At 36.2% G+C, this 19,627-nt stretch overlaps 1 protein-coding gene across 2 annotated transcripts in view; it reads left to right on the top strand.

The window, feature by feature from the left end:
• LOC105465595 (spermatogenesis associated 16) overlaps positions 1 to 12,596 on the top strand; it is a 264,722-nt gene extending 252,126 nt beyond the window's left edge. For both annotated transcript variants that reach the window (XM_071091250.1, XM_071091251.1), the window contains one exon: positions 12,265 to 12,596. In XM_071091250.1, coding sequence (XP_070947351.1) covers positions 12,265 to 12,387 — 123 coding nt within the window. In that variant the 3' untranslated portion in view covers positions 12,388 to 12,596. The remainder of the gene's footprint in view (positions 1 to 12,264) is intronic.
• Positions 12,597 to 19,627: the final 7,031 nt, after the last annotated feature.

Genomic DNA, 19,627 nt, shown 5'->3' with positions numbered 1-19,627 from the left:
AGAATCGCTTGAACCCGGGAGGTGGAGGTTGCAATGAGGCGAGATCTTGTCATTGTACTCCAGCCTGGGCAATAGAGCGAGGCTCTGTCTCAAAAAAGGAAGAATTATCTGACATTTTAAAGCAGGCATTATAAAAATGCTTTAATGAGCAATTACAAACACATTTAAGTGAGAAAAATAGTCACAGCAAATAAACAGGAAGTATCAGCAAAGAAAGAGAAAGTATAAAGAAAAACTAAATAGAAATTTTAGAACTGAAAAAAAAAATAACAAACAAAAAATGTATTGGATGGACTCAATAGCAGAATGAAAGGGGCAGAGGAAACAATCAGTGAAAGAACGATAGGACAATAAAAATTACCCAATCTTAGGCCAGGCACGGTGGCTTATGCCTGAATCCCAGCACTTTGGGAGGATGAGGCGGGCAGATCATGAGGTCAGGAGTTCGAGTCCAGCCTGGCCAACATAGTGAAACCCCATCTCTACCAAAAATACTAAAAATTAGCTGGGCATGGTGGCATGTGCCTGTAATCCCAGCTACTCAGGAGGCTGAGGGAGAATTGATTGAATCCAGGAGGCAGAGGTTGCAGTGAGCCGAGATCACACCATTGCACCCAAGCCCAGGTGACAGTGTGAGACTCCACCTCAAAAAAAAAAAAAAAAAAAAAAAATGCCTATTCTTAACAACAAAGAAAAAATAAACTAAAAAAAGCCTCTGGGGTCTGTAAGACTGTAACAACAGATCTAACATCCATGACATCAGAGTTTCAGAGGAAGAGTAAGAGCAGGCAGGATGAAAAACGTTCTCAAAGAAATAATGGCTGAAAACTTCCCAAATTTGGCAAAAGACAAAACTATAAATTTAAGAAGTTCAGTGGATATCAACTAGGATAAGCCCAAAGAAATTCATACCAGGATATATCATAGTCAAACTTCTGAAGACTATTAGCAAAAATATCTTAAAAGCAGCGAGAGGGAAATGATGCCTTATCCATACGAAAAAATAAATGACAATGGCTTTCTCATAAGAAACTATGGAGGCCAGTGGGAAGTGGCATGATATTTTTCAAGCACTAAAAGAAAAGAATTACCGGCCGGGCGCGGTGGCTCAAGCCTGTAATCCCAGCACTTTGGGAGGCCGAGACGGGCGGATCACTAGGTCAGGAGATCGAGACCATCCTGGCTAACACGGTGAAACCCCGTTTCTACTAAAAAATACAAAAAACTAGCCGGGCGAGGTGGCGGGGGCCTGTAGTCCCAGCTAATCAGGAGGCTGAGACAGGAGAATGGCCCGAACCCGGGAGGCGGAGCTTGCAGTGAGCTGAGATCCGGCCACTGCACTCCAGCCTGGGCAACAGAGCGAGACTCCGTCTCAAAAAAAAAAAAAAGAAAAAAAAGAAAAGAATTACCAATCCAATGCAAACATCTTTCAGGAATAAGGAAGAAATTAAGACATTCTCAGATGAAGGAAAACAGAGAGAATTCATCATCAGAAAACCTACTCCAAAAGAAGAGTTAAATAAAGTTTTCTGAATAGAAAGGAATCAAAAGAAACACCTAGAAATATCAAAAAGGCTGAAAGAACACAGTAAGTAAAAGCATGACTAAAAATTATACACTTTTCTTCTCCTCTTCATCATATTTGGCGGGGAAAGCAAAAATAATAACATTGCTTAATGTAGTTCTCAATTTATATAAAGGATTTAAGATAATTATAAATGGGAGAGGGTGAAGAGACAAAGAAAGAAATGATTCTATACTTCAAATTTAAAATGAACACACATACATATTTTACATACACACATATAATGTAATATCTAGAGCAAATACTTAAAAAGCTATACAAAAGATATATCAAAAACTCTGGTTAAGTCAAAATGGAATTCTAAAAACTGTTTAAGTAACCTCAGAAAGGTAGGGGGATAAAATAGAAGCAACAACCAAAGAAAATAAAAATAAAATGGCAGACTAAGGTCTAACATACCAACAATTACACTAAATTTAAGTGGCCTAAATACACTAATTGAAAGACAGAGACTGGCAAAATATTCAGAATATGACCCAAATATTCTGTCTACAAACTCACTTCAAATGTGATGACATACAAAGTTTAAGGGTTAAAAGATATAAAAAGAAATATCATGTAAACTTTAACAAAAGGAAAGCAGTAGTTGTTACATTAATATCAGACAAAGGAGACTTCAAGCAAAGAAAGTTACCAGAGACAGGGAGGGATATGATATTCTATAACAATAAAAGTATCAATCCACCAAAAAGACAAAGCAATTCTAAGTGTGTATGCGCAAACAACAGGGTCTGCAAAATATATGAAGCAAAAACCGATGGGACTAAAAAAAAAATAGACATGTCCACAATTATAGTTGGAGATTTCAACTGCCCTTTCTCAACAACTGATAGAACAACTAAACAGAAAATCAACAAGAATATACAATAACCCAATAACGCCATCAAGTAACAGAATCTAATCAACATTTATGTGCCCATGGAACATGCACCAAAATAAATGCTATTCTGGATCATAACAAACTTAAACAAATTTCTAAAAACTGAAATCATAAAGAATGTGTTCTACAACTGCAATGGACGCAAACTAGAAGTCAATAACAGAAAAATCTCCAAATACTTGGATAGTTCATGGATCAAAAATGAAGTCTCAAGGGAATATAAGAATATACTGAATTGAATAAAAATGAAAATATAACATATCAAAATTTGTGGGATACAGGTAAAAGAGCAATGAGAGAAAAATTCATAGCACTAAATGCATATATTATAAAAGAAGAAACTATCTCAAATCAATAACTCAAGTCCAAGTTCAAAAACCTAGAAAAGAAGGGCAAAATAAATACAAAGCAAGCAGAAGGAAGAAAACAATAAGGATTAAACTAGCAATCAATGGAAATGAAAACAGAAAAATAGAGAAAACCAATGCCACAAAGAAGTGGTTCTTTGAACGGGTTAGTAAAATTAAAAAAAAAAAAATCTAGCAAGACTAATGAATAAAAAAGGGAGAAGACACAAATCACCAATACCAGGAATGAAATGGAACATCACTACAGATGCTGCAGATAGTAAAAGGATAAGAGAATCTTTAGAACAATTCTACATATATAAATTTGACAACTTTGATGACATATACCAATTCCTGAAAAAACATGCTACCACCACTCACCCAATATAACATAGTTTCATTAACCCTCTAACTATTCATAATTATAAACTCCCCAGAAATCTCCAAGCCTAGATGGTTTCACTGGATGATTCTGCCACACATTTAAAGAATTAACACCAATTCTGCAGTTTCTTTCAGAGAATACAAGAGTAGCAAAGCCTTCCCAATTCATGTTATAAAACTAGTATTATCCTAATACCAAATCAGACAAAAATAGTACCAAAAAAATTTACAAACCAATAGCTCTCTTGAATATAGGGGCAAAAATCTTAATATTATTAACAAATAGAAATTAGCAATATGTTTAAAATTATATACCATAACTAAGTGGGATTTATCCCATAGATGCAAGGATGTTTGAATATTTCAAAATCAGTACAATCTACTATATAAACAGATTACACAAGAAAAATTACAAGATTATATAAACTGATGCAGAAAAAACATTGGACAAAATTGACACGCATTTATGATTTTAAAAATACTCAGAAAACTAGGGATAAAGGGGAAGCTCCTCAAATTGTTAAAGAGCATCTCCAAAAATTCTACAGTTAACATTACACTTAATAGTGAAAGAATAAAATCTTTCCCTCTAAAATCAGGAAGAGGGAAATGATATTAGCTTTCACCACTCTTATTCAATATAGTGCTGGAAGTTCTAGTCATGGCATTAAGGCACAAAAAGGAAACAAAAGGCTTGTGAAACAGAAAGAAAGAAAGAAATCTGCCCTTCCCTATTTGCAGATAACATAATTGTCTACATAAAAATCCCCCCCAAAAAATGAGTTCAGCAACGTTGCAAGATACAAAACAAATGTACAAAACTCAGTTGTATTTTTATGTAATAGCAGTGATCAGGGACACTAAAATTTAAGACAGTATTATTTACAATTACTCAAACAAATGAAATACTTTGGTGTGAATCTAGCAAAACATCTACAGGACTTGTATGCCTAAAATTACAAAACAGTGATGAAAGAAATCAAAGCTCTAAATAAATGGAGAGATATACCATGTTTATGGATTGAAAGATCTGACATAATATAGACATTGAACTCTCAAATTTGATATACAAGACTTTTTCAGTAATCAACAATTTGTGTACTGGCGGATTAACATAAAGCTCAATGGAACAGAATAGAGAACCCAGAAATAAACCCATATATCCTCTGCTGATTTTTTTTATAAAGGAGTAAAAGCAATTCGGTAGAAGAAAAATAGCATTTTCAACAAATGATGCTGGAACATTTACACATCTGTAGACCAAAAATAAAAGAAAACCAAAACACAGCCTTGACCTAATCCTTATACTTCATACAAAAATTAACTCAAATTAGGTCATAGACTTAAAATGCGAAATAACAAAACAATAGGAAAAAATCTATGGGATTTTGGTCTATGCAAACTTCTTAGACTTGACACCAAAAGCACAATCCATAAAAGTTTAATTTATAAATTAGACTTCATCAAAATTAAAAACTTTATCTGTGGAAGGACTCTGTTTAAAAAAAAAAAAAAAAAGGATGATAAAAAAGCTCAGCATGAGAGAAAATACTTGCAAATCCCACATCCAACAAAAGACTAATCTATATACAGATTCTATAAAGAGCTCTCAAAATTCAGGAGTAAAAAAACCAGTCCAATTTGAAAATGACAAAAGATATGAACAGACATTCACCAGAGTGAATGACAAGTGAGCATGTTAAAACATGTTCAACATCACTAGCCATTAAGGAAATGCAAATTAAAACCACAATGAGATGTCACTACACACCTATTAAAATGGCTAAAATGAGCAATAATGACAATACTAAATGCTGGTAAGGACACAGAGAAATTAGATCACTAATACATTACTAATGTGATGTAAAATGGCACAACCACTGTGGAAAATAATATGACAGTTTTGGGCGCGGTGGCTCATGCCTGTAATCCCAGCACTTTGGGAGGCCAAGGCGGGCAGATCACGAGGTCAGGAGATCAAGACCATCCTAGCTAACACGGTGAAACCCCATCTCTACTAAAAAATACAGAAAATTAGTTAGGCGTAGTGGTAGGCACCTTTAGTCCCAGTTACTCGGGAGGCTGAGGCGGGAGAATGGTGTGAACCTGGGAGGTGGAGGTTGCGGTGAGCAGGAGATTGCGCCACTGCACTCCAGCCTGGGTGACAGAGTGAGACTCTGTCTCAAAAATAAATAAATAAATAAATAAATAAAACTAAATATAACCTAGGGATAACATCACTATTATAAAGCCTAAGATCAGTGCTTGAGATATTTGGCAGATGCTGCACCTGATCAGCTGGCACCACCCGGGCAGATAAACTGGCTCATCTGACCTTGTGGCCTCCACCCAGAACTGACTCAGCACAAGACAGCTTCGACTCCCTTTGATTTCATTTCCAATCCGACCAATCAGCACTACTGAAAAAAAAAAAAAAAAAAAATATGCAGCTCCCATATAACCTAGAAATTGCCCTCCTGGGCTTTTATCCCAGAAAAATAAAGACTTATGTTCAAACAAAGACCTGTACACAAATGTTTATAACTTATTTTACAATAGCCCAAATTATTGTAACTTATTTTACAATAACCCCAAACTGGAAATAATCTAACTATCCTTTAAAGCATGAATGGTTAAACAAACTGGTTAATTCATACCATGGAATATTAGTCAGTGATAAAAAGAAGTACACTATTGATACAACAACCTGAATAAATCTCCAGAGAAGTGTAGCGTTATATACTATATAATTCCATTTAGATAACCTTCTTGCAATAACAAAATTATATAAATAAAGAACCTATGGCCAGGCACGGTGGCTCACTTCTAATCCCAGCACTTTGGGAGGCTGATGCAGGCAGATCACTTGAGGCCAGGAGTTCGAGACCAGCCTGAGGAACATGGCAAAACCCCGTCTCTACCAAAAATACAAAAACTAGCCTACTGTGGTGGCACATGCCTGTAATCCCAGCTACTCAGGATGCTGAGGCAAGAGAATCACTTGAACCCAAGAGGCAGAGGTTACTGTGAGCCGAGACTATGCCGATTGGGTGACAGAGCGAGACTGTCTCAAAAAAAAAAAAAAAGAACTTACTATTGTATTAGTGGTTGCCAGGCCTTAAGAAGAAGTTAGGGACCAGGAGGAAAACGGATGGCTATAAAAAGGCAACACGAGAGATCTTTGTGGTAATAGAACTGTTCCGTGTCTTGACTGTATCAATGTCAATATCCTGGCTATAGTATTCTACAGTTTGGCAAGATATTACCACTGACGGACACTGGGTAAAAATTATGCTGGGTCTTACTGAGTTACTTTTTACTGATGTGTGTGAATCCTCAATTATCTCAAAACAAAAGTTTAATTTAATAATATATATTCAAACCTTCAGATAAATCTTACCAAAATGAATTTTTTTAAAACTATGATACATGGTACCTCAGCCTGTTCAGGCTGCTATAATAAAATGCCATAGACGGGTAGCTTATGAACAACAGAAATTTATTTTTCATCATTCTAGAGGCTGGAAAATCAAGGCAGTGGCAGACTCAGTGTCCACTGAAGGCCCCTTTTCTGGTTCATAGATGGTGCCTTCTAGCTGTGTCTTCACATGGTGGACAGAGCAAACAAGTTCCCTTGGGCCTCTTTTCATAAGGGCACTAATGCCATTCACGAGAGCTCCATTCTTGTGACCTAATCACCTCCCAAAGATCTTATATTCTAATACTATCACTTTGGGAGTTAGAATTTCAACGTATGAATTTGGGGGCACATAGACATTCAGACCATAATACATAGTTTCCTGGACTATCTGATAGCAAAATTTCATAAGAGTTTCTAACTCTATATTAAACACACTGAAAAGACTTATCATTATGGGTATTTTCAAGAGCTGGTGATATAGTTTGGCATTTTTTTTTTTTTGCATGTTTTATAAAATCTCAGGGGTAGGTATCCCAGATTTTTATGTTACACTCTTATGACAAAAAACTAAATAATATACCAAATTCACTAAATGAAAAAGGAAAAACTTAGGGGCTTGTCTGTCTGTTTGAATACTAGCCCAAAGCTAAAGGAAACTGCTGTATTATGAATAGTAGAAACAACTCCGTTTCAGAAACTAAGTTTATTTTAGAAATTAATTTCAAGCCTATTTGAAAACAACTGTAATTCTAATAAGAATTAAAATTCAAACCATTTTGGATGATAAATATTTAAAAGCTCTTGGTCTGGAAATAAAACTGAAACAGAGCAAAGAAACTAATGTTATCAAATCCACTGTGGTGGGGTGAAATGTCTGTTTTGCCGAGATGATTTTGGTCCAAACTGCTAATCACTGAAACACATTCCCATTCTGTAACTACCACTATAGTCATATAAGCCTGATATTTATTCCTGATGAACTTTATTCCTATTTCCTCAACTTTCTTCTTTAAAAAAATCTTTTAAAGCTTTAATTAAAAAAATTATTTGAGCACTCAATTCCTGAGGCATGAACATGTGCAAGCAAACCCATATAAACACACCTAATCCTCTCTCCTTGATTCAGACTACATGAAATTTAATAGGAAGCCTAAATTCAAGCCCAGCATCTTCCTTCTCAGTATAATTTACTTGTTCATTCATGTTTGAGATCAACTTCTTCTCACAGCCATTACTGGCAAGAGAGAAGCCTGGTTCCCAAGGTATACACTACGCCTGTGCCAAGGGGCATCAACCACGTAGGGAACATCAGTGGGAAATGAGTTTCAGAAAGGATCAAAGTCATGTTTGAGGGGAAAATTATAACTTAATTGCTCTTCCCTTCACTTTATGGCTTAGTAGTTATATTCAGATGCTAGGACTGCCATAGCAAAGTACCAAAAACTGAAGGGCTTAAATAACAGAAATGTATTGTTTCACAATTCTGGAGCGTAAGAATCTGAAATTAGTGTCTTCAAGGTTGGGTCCTCCAAGGGCTGTGAAGAAGGAACTGTTCCATGCCTCTCCCCTAGTTTCTGGTGATTTGCTGGCATTCTTTATTGTACCTTGGCTTGTGGGGGCATCACCCCAATCTCTGCCTTCCTCTTCACATGGTATTCTTCCTGTGTGTGCATCTGTCTCCAAATGTCCCTGTTTTATAATGACACCAGTCATTTTGGATTAGGGCCTGCCCTAAGGACCTCATTTTAACTTGATTAGCTATGTAAATATCTCCAGATAAGGCCACATTCAAAAGTACTGGGTACTTTAACACGTAAATTGAGAGGGGGACACGATTCAGCCCATAATAGTAGTGTTTAAATGTGAATTAAAAGGCGTTGAGAAACTGGCTGATGACAATTTCTTTACTCTTTGATATGGGTTATGACCAACAGTCATATGATGGGTCAGAACCTGCCCTCCGACAGAGATAGTTCGTTCCCCTCCATCATTAGACAGCCTAAAATTCTCTGCAAGCTCATTTGGTCTAATGTCCATATCACTGTAATGTCAAGTCAGCATTGGCACATATATACACACACAAAACTGTTATCTGCCCATTTTGCAAAGGGAAAGTTAGACCCAGAATGACCAAGTAGCCTATCTGATACAGTTAAGCAAGTAGATTCTGTACCAAAGAGAGTCTAATAAAGCCTCTGCTTCAAAAACTGTGTACTTTCTTGTGTACTTTCTTGTGTACTTACATATTTCTTTGTATTTTATTTTCCCAAGGGCTTTACAGAAATTTCTATCATTTGCAATCTGTTCTTCTAGTTATATGAATCTATTTTCTCTTTAACCAGCATTTTTCTTTCCTTGACATAAAAAAAAAAAAGAAAAGAAAAGAACGAACCAGTTTTTCTAAAAAACATGTTGCAGCTCTCCTACACGTCAGTAAATATAGAAGCTAAAATTGACTTACTTTGCGGCATATTGTGTCATTCATCTAATGGTGTAATCTAAGAGAATAACCTCTGATTTGAAAATGTGAGTACTCATTTTTAGGACTGGACTACTTGGATCTGATATGGTTGTAAGTCACGGAATTTTATGACCAGATGTGTCTTTGGAAATTATCCAAGCCAATCCTCTTTTAATACCAACTGTTGGTGAAAACTGAAGTTCAGAAAGGCCAAGTAATTTCCCTGGGGTCACAGAGCAGGGTTAGAAGCCAACCCGAGAGCAGAATTCAACATTCCTGCTGACTCCTCATCCAGTGCCCTTTCTACTCCTGGATGTTTCAAGTATACAGGCAACACCTTGTCGTAACCTTGCTTGTCTTGACAGTCTCAAAGCTAAACAATGGTAAAAGAATGGTGGCATGAGAAAGTCATGTTTATTTAATTTATAGAGGAAAAGAAGGCCTTCTGATATCCTTCATTCCAGGTATCACTTAAATATGGAAAAAACACATGGTTTTCTGAATCTCTTCAACTCTTTTATCAGAGAGTAGGATTACTGAGGGTCTACAATATCCTAGGTTTTGGAAATAGTGGACAACATGGACCTGGTCCCTGCCTTATGGAGCTGAAAGTCCAGATGAGAAGACAGATATTATATAAATCATTATAAACAATTAAGTTTAAAAATTATGATATCTGAAGAGATGAAAAAATGTTACTGAGACAAACAACTTGGCCTCGGTTCTAAAGGAAGACTTCCCTGAGGCATTGATGTTTGACCTGAAATCCAGAGGATATGTAAGTGTTCTAATGGACATGTTCCATTAGGAAGATGGAGGGGACATAGAACAGTGCATGGCTGTGCTCAGATAATTGAGAGATATCCCCCATAGCTAAAGCAGATGGATTGATATTAGTGCCAGAGATGCAAGTGAAACCTGATAACCCAGGTATACAGGTGTATAGACCATGGTAAGAGTTTAGAAATCCATTTAATGGGCCGGGCGCGGTGGCTCAAGCCTGTAATCCCAGCACTTTGGGAGGCCGAGACGGGTGGATCACGAGGTCAGGAGATCGAGACCATCCTGGCTAACACGGTGAAACCCCGTCTCTACTAAAAAATACAAAAAACTAGCCGGGCGAGGTGGCGGGCGCCTGTAGTCCCAGCTACTCGGGAGGCTGAGGCAGGAGAATGGCGGGAACCCGGGAGGCGGAGCTTGCAGTGAGCCGAGATCTGGTCACTGCGCTCCAGCCTGGGCGACAGAGCAAGACTCCGTCTCAAAAAAAAAAAAAAAAAAAAAAAAAAAAAGAAATCCATTTAATGTAATTTGAGCAAGGGAAAGATGTGAGATCAGATTTATCTGTTTAAAAGTTCATTCTGGTATCTTTATGAGATGGATTAAAAGCACAGGAGGGAGACAGGCCAGGTAGGAGATGAACATACAGGCCAGATACAGCACACACATAATATGTGGTCTGGACCTGCCCAGTTAATTCAGCAGAATTCTTTTTTTCCAGTGACACATCTTGTGTTTCTTGTCTTTTTAAAATAAAATGCAAACCTGTTACTAAATACTACTCTTAATGAATACAATTGTTTTTAAAAGACAGCAGATACCTGATGGATATTTAAAAACAATTATTTCACTGTCTTATTGAAGGAAGCTTTTTTACTGCATTAGAATTGTAATTTTAAATTATATTTGGGCTAATTGCAAATATTCTCATTGTAAAGAGCTTTGATTTAAATAATATATTGTCAGTACAAATAATGTGAATGAATCATCAACTCAACTATTGAAGTAATGGTAAGCTGCCATCCATTGTATTTGCACTGATTGTGCTCCATGTGAATTTTTAAATGTCTTACTTTGGTGAAAATCAGATATTGTGTATGTGTGTGTGTGTGTGTGTGTGCGCGCGCGCGCGCGCGCATGTGTGTGTATGGAATACATAGAATAATGCATTGACTTCATGGAGGAATCCAAGAATATTCTGTCAAATGATTTTGATGTGTCCTGCAGTGATCAGACATCATAAAAAACAATGTGCTTTTAAAAAAATGTACCTGAAATAGTTTTTACAAGAGTTTCAAAAAGAATGGTTTTCATATAAATAATTTATCTTGTTTTCTTAAAAAAAACAATGGACAGTTTATATCACTAGTATGATATAAGATCTAAGCATAACATATGGATGAGTGCTACCATTTATTATTCTCTTTTTGACAATCTGAATCATCCTTTGGATATTACTCTGAATGATAAATCAAGCAATTTAAAAGTGGAACTCAAAATTGGAAAATTGAAGTTGTAAGTGCTTTTATCTTAAGTAGATGATACGTTCACGTACCTTGAATAGTAAGTGCTCTAGCTTTGAGTTAACTTTATGACAATGAGCTCTTCAGTGAGTAATGTTAGGCTAATACAATATGCAGGTCCTAGGAGTCAGGGTTAAGTATGAATTATATATCTACTGACTTTCATGAGAACTCAATTCAGCATATGTGTAAACTTTTATTCTATAGTTTTTTTCTGACAAACAGTATGATACATTCTATCAACTGCCATTGAATAATTGTAAGTTTTCTTTGAAGAAAGACTAACTCTTTTTCAAGAATTGTTGTGTCTATCATTATTTTATCTTATTCCCTGGAGTGTGGCATTTTTTAAGAGAATGCATTCTTTCAGAAGTTCATTTTGATTGAAAGGAGAAATGATTCTTGCCAAGACTATACAAATATTCATTTTTCTCCCTTGTTGGTTAGGGGCATCTAAATGCTAGAATCTCTGGCTTTGAGGGAAGTAAGTTTGTTTGTTTGTTTTCACTCTTATTGTTGGCAAAGGAGATGGAGAAAAGGCTTGCCATGGATTAATCTTTTACCGTTCACTTTCTTTTGAAATCCCTGGTTTTACTGACCATTAAAAACTGCATGGTGACAGTAATCCCCATTTCCATTCCAATAGCTTGGACCAAGTGATAAAGCAAACTCCTGTGCTTCTGCTTTGCGTTAAGTTAGTAAAACAGGGGGACCTGTAATGGAAACAGAAGGAGGCTTTTGTGTTTAATCATTTCTGTTTCTGCCAGTTCTGTTCCAACATGGATTTGTATGTGCCATTTATTTTAAATACCTCACCATTTTTTATAAGTATACAAAACCCAGGATACCAACAACAAATCTTGTTGCATCTGTTTATTTCTTCTAGGTTGGACAAATTGAAGATTTTCTATACCAATTAGAGGACAGTTTCTTAAAAACTAAAAAACTGAGAACGGCTCGAAGGCAAAAAACAAAAATGAAGCGACTTCAAATTGTTCAGCAAAGCTAGTCATTAGGGAGCAGGCACTACCACTAACACATCCCAGAAGAGGAGGCAAGGGCACCCATCCCAGTGCCCACCTAGCACTGTGACAGCTGGATAACAAAAACTTGTCACCAAAAGAAAGAGGTGGTATTCCCCTCAGTTCATCTTTACCGAAGACACTCTATGCTTCATTAATCTCAACTGACAGCAATAAATATTCTCAGCAAGTTTGACTTGACTTTTGTTCAGATTTTTCTTGTTTAAAGAGCTTATAAAATAACCATTGATACCTCTTTCACTGCCTTGATCTTTCAAAATGGATGAAGGTATACCAGGTCTACCCAATAATGTTTATAGTATACATCTATAATCATGGGCATTCATTAAGAATTATTCACGGGCCACCTACAGATATAGAAAACAATATAAATGCAAAATTGAACTTATAAAAGTTATAATGTACTTTCCCAACTCTTATAACGATAGTCATACATGGTATGGCGGCTGACATCAGTTAAGTCTTCTCATTAAGTGGTTGTTTTCCTCTAGATCCTTTATGTTGTATTTTCTCTGCCCCTTAAGCTATGCAACACAAATTTGACAAGGTAGTCAAGTTTGCACATGTTTGACAAGGTAGTGAGTTGATAGCCATCACTGAAGACCTCAACTGATGCCAACAAAAAGATTTGAGAATAGAATAAGGAGGAAGAGCCCAGATCCTGAGTAAAATAGGAAAACATATTTTGTTTAATAGTGAAAAATAAATAGAATTTTGAAATACATTGATAAAAGCTCAAAAAATAAAATGAAACCAATCAAAATTTCCCAGCAGAAGTAATAGACTAAATGATTTATGACAGTTTATCTAATCTTAACCTAATAACATACAAAAATTTATAATATTAAAGCTAGAGGCATCATACTACTGGATTTCAAAATAGATTACAAAGCTATAGTAACCAAAACAGCATGGTACTAGCACAAAAACAGCACATTGACCAATGAAATAGGATACAGAGCCCTAAAATAAAACAGCACATTGACCAATGAAATAAGATACAGAGCCCTAAAATAAACCCACACATTTATGGTCAATTGACTTTTGACAAAGGTGCCAAGAATACACAATGAGGAAAGGATGATCTCTTCAGTGAAAGGCATTGGTAACATTGGATATCCACATGCAGAAAAGTAAAAATGGACCCTTGTTCCACTCCTTATACAAGAATCAACTCAAAACGGGTTAAAGACTTAAATGTAAGATCTGCAATTGTAAAACTACTAGTAGGGAATATAGAAGGGAAGCTCCATAATATTGGTCTGGGCTGCAATTCCTTAAGAGCCCAAAAGCACATATAATGAAAGCAAAAATAAACAACTGGGATTGCATCAAACTAAAGAGTTTTTGCACAGCAAAGGAAACGATTAACAGAATGAAGAGACAACCCACAGATTGGGATGAAATATTTGCAAATCATTTATTGGATAAAGGGCTAATATCTAAAATATACAAGGAACTCAAACTACTCAGTAAAAATAAAACAACCATATAAAAAATGGCAAAAGACCTGAAAAGACATTTCTCAAATGAAAATATAAGTGGACAACAGATAAATAAGAAAATGCTCAACATCTCTAATCATCAGAGAAATGTAAATTAAAACCACAGTGAGATATCACCTAACATATGTTAGATTTGCTATTTATAAAAAGATTAAAGATATTAAGTGTTGTTGAGGATTTGAAGAAAAGAAAACCCTTGTAGATGGTTGGTGGTATTGTAAATTAGTACAACCATTTTGGAAAACAATATGGGGATTCCTCAATAAGGTGAAAGAATTATCAGAGGACAAAACAGTTCAAGGTGGCTGACTAAATGCATCTGGCACTTGCTTCTTCCACAAAGAAGAACCAAACAGCAAGTAGATAATTATATTTCAAATAGATTACATAAGAGAGAACACTGGAATTCATCTGACAAGGGAAAGAAAACACTGAAAGCAAGGAAGGAAAGGGAAGCAGGTCAGCCTGCTCAGCTTCTATTGGCTGGGAGCCTGGAGAAGTTTTCTAATGCAGGTAAAGGGTAAGTGAGAGACCCCCAGTGGTCCATATTCCCACTGCAGACTCCTGCAGTGCTAGCCATTGGAAAGCCCCTTGACCCTTGCAGGCCCTGAGTAACATAAAGAATGGCCTGAAGACTACTCCAGAGAGGGAGCTCACAAAGAGTCCCACGAACACCCAGGTCCTAAGTAGCTCCAGCAGGATGCCAGTTTGAGAACCCAGTGCCCACCACACAGCATCTTGCCCTGGGGCCCAGACATCCCTACACCGCCACATTCCTGGACCCCATTGACATTCCCCACGTATAGCTGCCACTAATGGAGCCAAGACAGAAACCACTGGCAGCAACTCACCCTCCCAAGCAGAGGAGTGGCTGCACATTTTCACACACCCCTGCAACAGAAAGGATGCTCACAGAAAGTAGAGAGTTGAATAGTAGTTACAAGAAACTTGGGGGAGACAGGAAAAGGGAAGACATTGGTCAAAGAGGACAAAATTATGGTTAGAAAGGAAGAGTAAGTTCTGGTAATCTATTCCACAGGATGGTGACTACAAGTTAACGATAATGTATATTTCAAAATAGCTAAAAGAGAATTTTAAATGTTCTCACCATAATGAAGTGATAAATATTTGCAGTGAGGGGTATGTTAATTAGCCTGATTGGATCATTCCACAATATACACATATAATGAAATATCACATTATATACAATTATTAGTTGTCAATTGAAAATAAAACTTTTTATAAAATTATGTTAAAAGATATAGAACTATTAATATATGCCACATAATTATAACTACATTATAATTTGAATTGAATATATATATGTTATTGAATATATACCTATAAAAGACTGGAAAGAAATAAGATATTAAGAATGGCTATCTCTAGTAGGAGCAATTATGAGTAATTTTGTTATCTTTTCCTTAATGTTATGTAATATGTTCCTTGATAATAAAGTCTTTTAAAAATTATTATTGTTTATCACTTTGCAGAGAAAGAACTAATTCACATCACCTTTTCTTCCTAGTTTATATGAAAATATATATTTTTTCTTTATAAGAAAAAATTATTTTTTCAGAATATATATATATACACACATATATATATATATATATTCTGATACTGGCATCATAAATAATGGTGATTGTGCAGACAGAAGCCAAAGGAAGCATTTCACTTAAAGAATTCTTTAAGGTGTAAAAATTTTTATGACTGCCTCCACCAAGCATCCCTGGTGCAGGAAGTCCAGAAGGTCACTAAGTAACTATTACTAAAGAACAAATTATGGTATTTTATCTGTGTTTACAAATAACAAATATGGTAATATATGGGTTGTCCCTTATCTGTCTCACTTGTGTTCCCCATAAGTTTCTCCTCTGATTATTTTGTTTAGTTCTTTCCCTGTACTCACAGTATATCATCTCATGAAATATGAGATGATCACAGACCAACGTCCCTTAAATCAAAAGGTATTGAAGGTTGAGAGACCACTGGCAGAGCAAAGCTGTGATTTACGGTGGCTTGATTCATTGAGATGGTATGATGGAGTCTAAGTTCAATCAGATATTTCACAAGTGGCCTGATCCACTCAGCAGTTTCCTGGGCTCATGGACATGGATACAAAGGACTATTGTACAATCTTGACAAGCAGCAGATTGTCAAGATGGAGTGTAATGACACTTGGAGGCAGGCAGCTATTTATGACAAACCATCAAAGGAAAGGTAAGTCAGAAAATAGACCCAAAGAGCATCCCAAAAGTTATAATGTGAGCATACTCTGTTTGTATCTTAATGAAAAAAGCCAGAGACAGACCACAGGAGGTAATCAAAGCTCAAAATTATTCTCCATGCATGTGATATAATAAATAGTATGGGAATTTGAAAATTATATATTGAATATATGCTTTTATTGTGATCTGCCAATCCAAGGCAATGTGCAGAATTAATATGCATTAATAATCAAGACTTTAGTTTCCTTTTAAGATAAATGTTTGAAAAAGTAGCAAGGCAAATATTTAGTGAGAAATGAGAAGACCAAATCCCTGATGTTAGTAGGAAGTCAGCCCTTTCTCTAAAATTCATACAAAAGGTTTACAGATAAAATTGTTGTCTCAGGTCTGCTTCCATAAAGCTGGAAGGGAACGCTGGTGTAGTACAGCTGTTAAATAGAAAGATACCTCTCATGGGTACCACTCAAGTTAGCTGATGATGATAGTAATCATCATATGAAAAGCAAAATGGGCTTGGATTTTGAAGACCTGTGTTCAAATCCTAGCTCTGTGTAAAAAGGGATAATTCTTTTCCTACCTAATAAGGTTTTAGTAAGGAATAAATGACATAATGAATTATGAAATAATTTTTAAACACTGAAGCAATAATACCTTACCTGTATTGACAACTCACTATAAACCAAACATTGTTCAGCTTAGTCCTTATCACAATGCTGAGACAAGAAATGTTATCTTCTTTTTACCTAATAGTAACGTCAAGCCCAAGGGGTGGAATGACTTTCTTACAGCTTGAAAGTAGCAAAGCTTGAATTTGAACCAGGCAGTTTTACTCCAGAATAGGGAATTGACATACTGCTTTTCTGTGTTTTATTTTCATATTACTGTTTTTAGGACCTTGTGGATCCTAAGTAAAATTAGAAATATACATGCCTGAGATTGCCCAAAAATGACCGTGGGAACTCACCCTCCAATTTGGTAGCCACTACTCATGTGGGACAACTGAGGCCCTGAAATTGGCTAGTGCAAACAAATAACTAAATTTTTAAATTTAAACTTAACTTTGACAAGTTAAAATCAGTTAAAAACTGATACTCAGTTCAGTTATTGGAAAATGTTGAAGTATATTTGAGACAACTTGGATATGAATATTGACTTTTTAACTATACATTTTATGAAATCTAAATACAGATCAAGTATTCTGGATGAAAATTTAGCATTCAAATTGAGATGTGCTGTAAGTGTAAAATACACACTTAATTTCAAAGACTTGGTATTAAAAAAGGATGTAAAACAACTCAGTAACAATTTTTATATTGATTACATAAAAATAATTTTCAGATATAGTGATTCAAAGAAAATATATTATTAAAATTAATGTTACTTGTTTTTTGTTAATTTTTTAATGTAGTTACTAAAATATTCAAAATTACATAGGTGGCTCAAATCACATTTCTGTTGAACAGCACTGGCCTGGACAGTAAGTCAGATGGAATTGAGAGCTCCCCCCTTCTTCTGACAGGATGAGCTGAACTGGATCTCAGCCTTCAGACCTCGATTGTAAGTTTCTGTGGACCCAAGGTCCCCAGGAGCAGGGCAACTGGCTTTTCCAGACAACTGGCCATGAAAATCCTATAGTCTGTTACTATCTGTATTAGTCTGTTCTTTCACTGCTAATAAAGAACAGCCCAAGACCAGGTAATTTATAAAGGAAGGAAGTTTAATTTATTCACAATTCCACATGGCCGGGGAGGCCTCAGGAAACTTACAATAATGATGGGAGGTGAAGGGGAAGCAAACGTGTCCTCCTTCACATGGAGGCAGGAGAGAAAAGTGCAGAGCAAAGGGGGCAAGCCTCTTATAAAACCATCATATCTCATGAGAACTCATTCACTATCATGAAAACAGCATGAGGGTACCATCCCCATGATTCAATTACCTTCCACCAGGTCCTGCCCCCAACACATGGGGATTACAATTCAGGTTACAATTCAAGATGAGATTTGGGTGGGGACACAGAGCCAGACAACAACAGTATCTATCCCCTTTAATACTTTTCCTTAAGATAAGAGATCAACAAGGAAGCAGGTTCTGCTCCCAAAATGTGCACCTACAGTTTGTCCAACACAATGCCCTACAGCCAGCACATCATGCTGTGGACATGACAAATATTACATCTGACTGAACCTTGCATTGTTTCCCCAATAAAGCCTTTCTTTATAAAGCAGAACTATAGGATCTGCCTTGGTTTAAGACAGATGGTGATTGCTCAAGGACCCACCTTGCACAACAGTGCCTCCTGGGAATACTTGAGCAGAATAATCCCAGGAAAAGCCTGAAATTTTCTACTAGTACAAAGGTAGGTACTCAAAGAGCATTGAGATTTGTGATCTTATTGTTAACATAACACATGGTTACTTAACACAGGAGAAGCTAAGGATGTACTGGGAACATCTGTAACCAGTGTTAGTCCCTTGAGTCACATTATCCCATAAAAACATAAGTGGTAGCAAAGTGAAGTTCCTGAACTAACACACACAATGCATTTAACTAAGAACAAAGTGGAAACACAATACTATTTATATACTCCAGGGACAGAGATTCCCTTCCACTAGCACAGAAAGAGCTGTCTATTGATGAGAAAATTGACCTCCATATAATGCTAATTAAATGAAAGCATCCAAATATATGCCAGGACATAGAATGGACATTAGGACAGTAATGTGAAGTAAAACAGAAAGCACTGGCTTTCTCATTGTGCAATCCAGATCTCAGTTACCAAATCCATGAAATGATGATAATAGTCCTCATATGGATATTGAGAGCCCCCATATATTTTAATGGCCTAAATCGTGTGTGACACAAAGTGTAGACTCTAAATATTAGTGTCCTCCCTCTGAGATAGAAAGTAGAGTAAAAAAACAGTCCTTGGACTAAAGGAGTTAACACTATAGCAGAAGGGACAAGACTGCAAAGGACTGTCCAGAAATATCTCTGACAGTGCTGCCTAACTGAGTCTATGCGGCAGCGAAGAAGGGGCTGCTAGCTCTGTGTGGGTGTATGAATGCAGGACAACCAGAAAATGGATGTTCAGAGGACAGAGGGGCAGGAATGTGACACCAAAGATGTATGAAATTGAACTAATATGAAGTGGTCCCAAAACAGAAAGTAGAAATGACTTACTGGAAAATAAAATTGGTTTCAGTCTATTTTCTTGTCATTTGCCTTTCTCATAAATGTTTAACACAGAAAAACCAATTATTTGAGGTATTTAATGAGCTGTGGTCCAAATAATAACAATTTAAAACTAAATATATGCATGCTTTACCAGAACTCTAGATCTTTTTAAGATAGAAGTACGTCTTCTCCCTTATACTTTGCAACAAGGCAGTCTTTTTTTTCTATTCTAGCACAAAATGTCAATTTTTTCCACCTTGCCTGCTTCATTCCCACTGTCATTGCCTTAGTTCAGA

This window comes from Macaca nemestrina, chromosome 2, assembly GCF_043159975.1.
Source record: "Macaca nemestrina isolate mMacNem1 chromosome 2, mMacNem.hap1, whole genome shotgun sequence".
NCBI classification, from domain to species: domain Eukaryota; kingdom Metazoa; phylum Chordata; class Mammalia; order Primates; family Cercopithecidae; genus Macaca; species Macaca nemestrina.
This window is presented reverse-complemented; position numbering and strand designations above follow the sequence as displayed.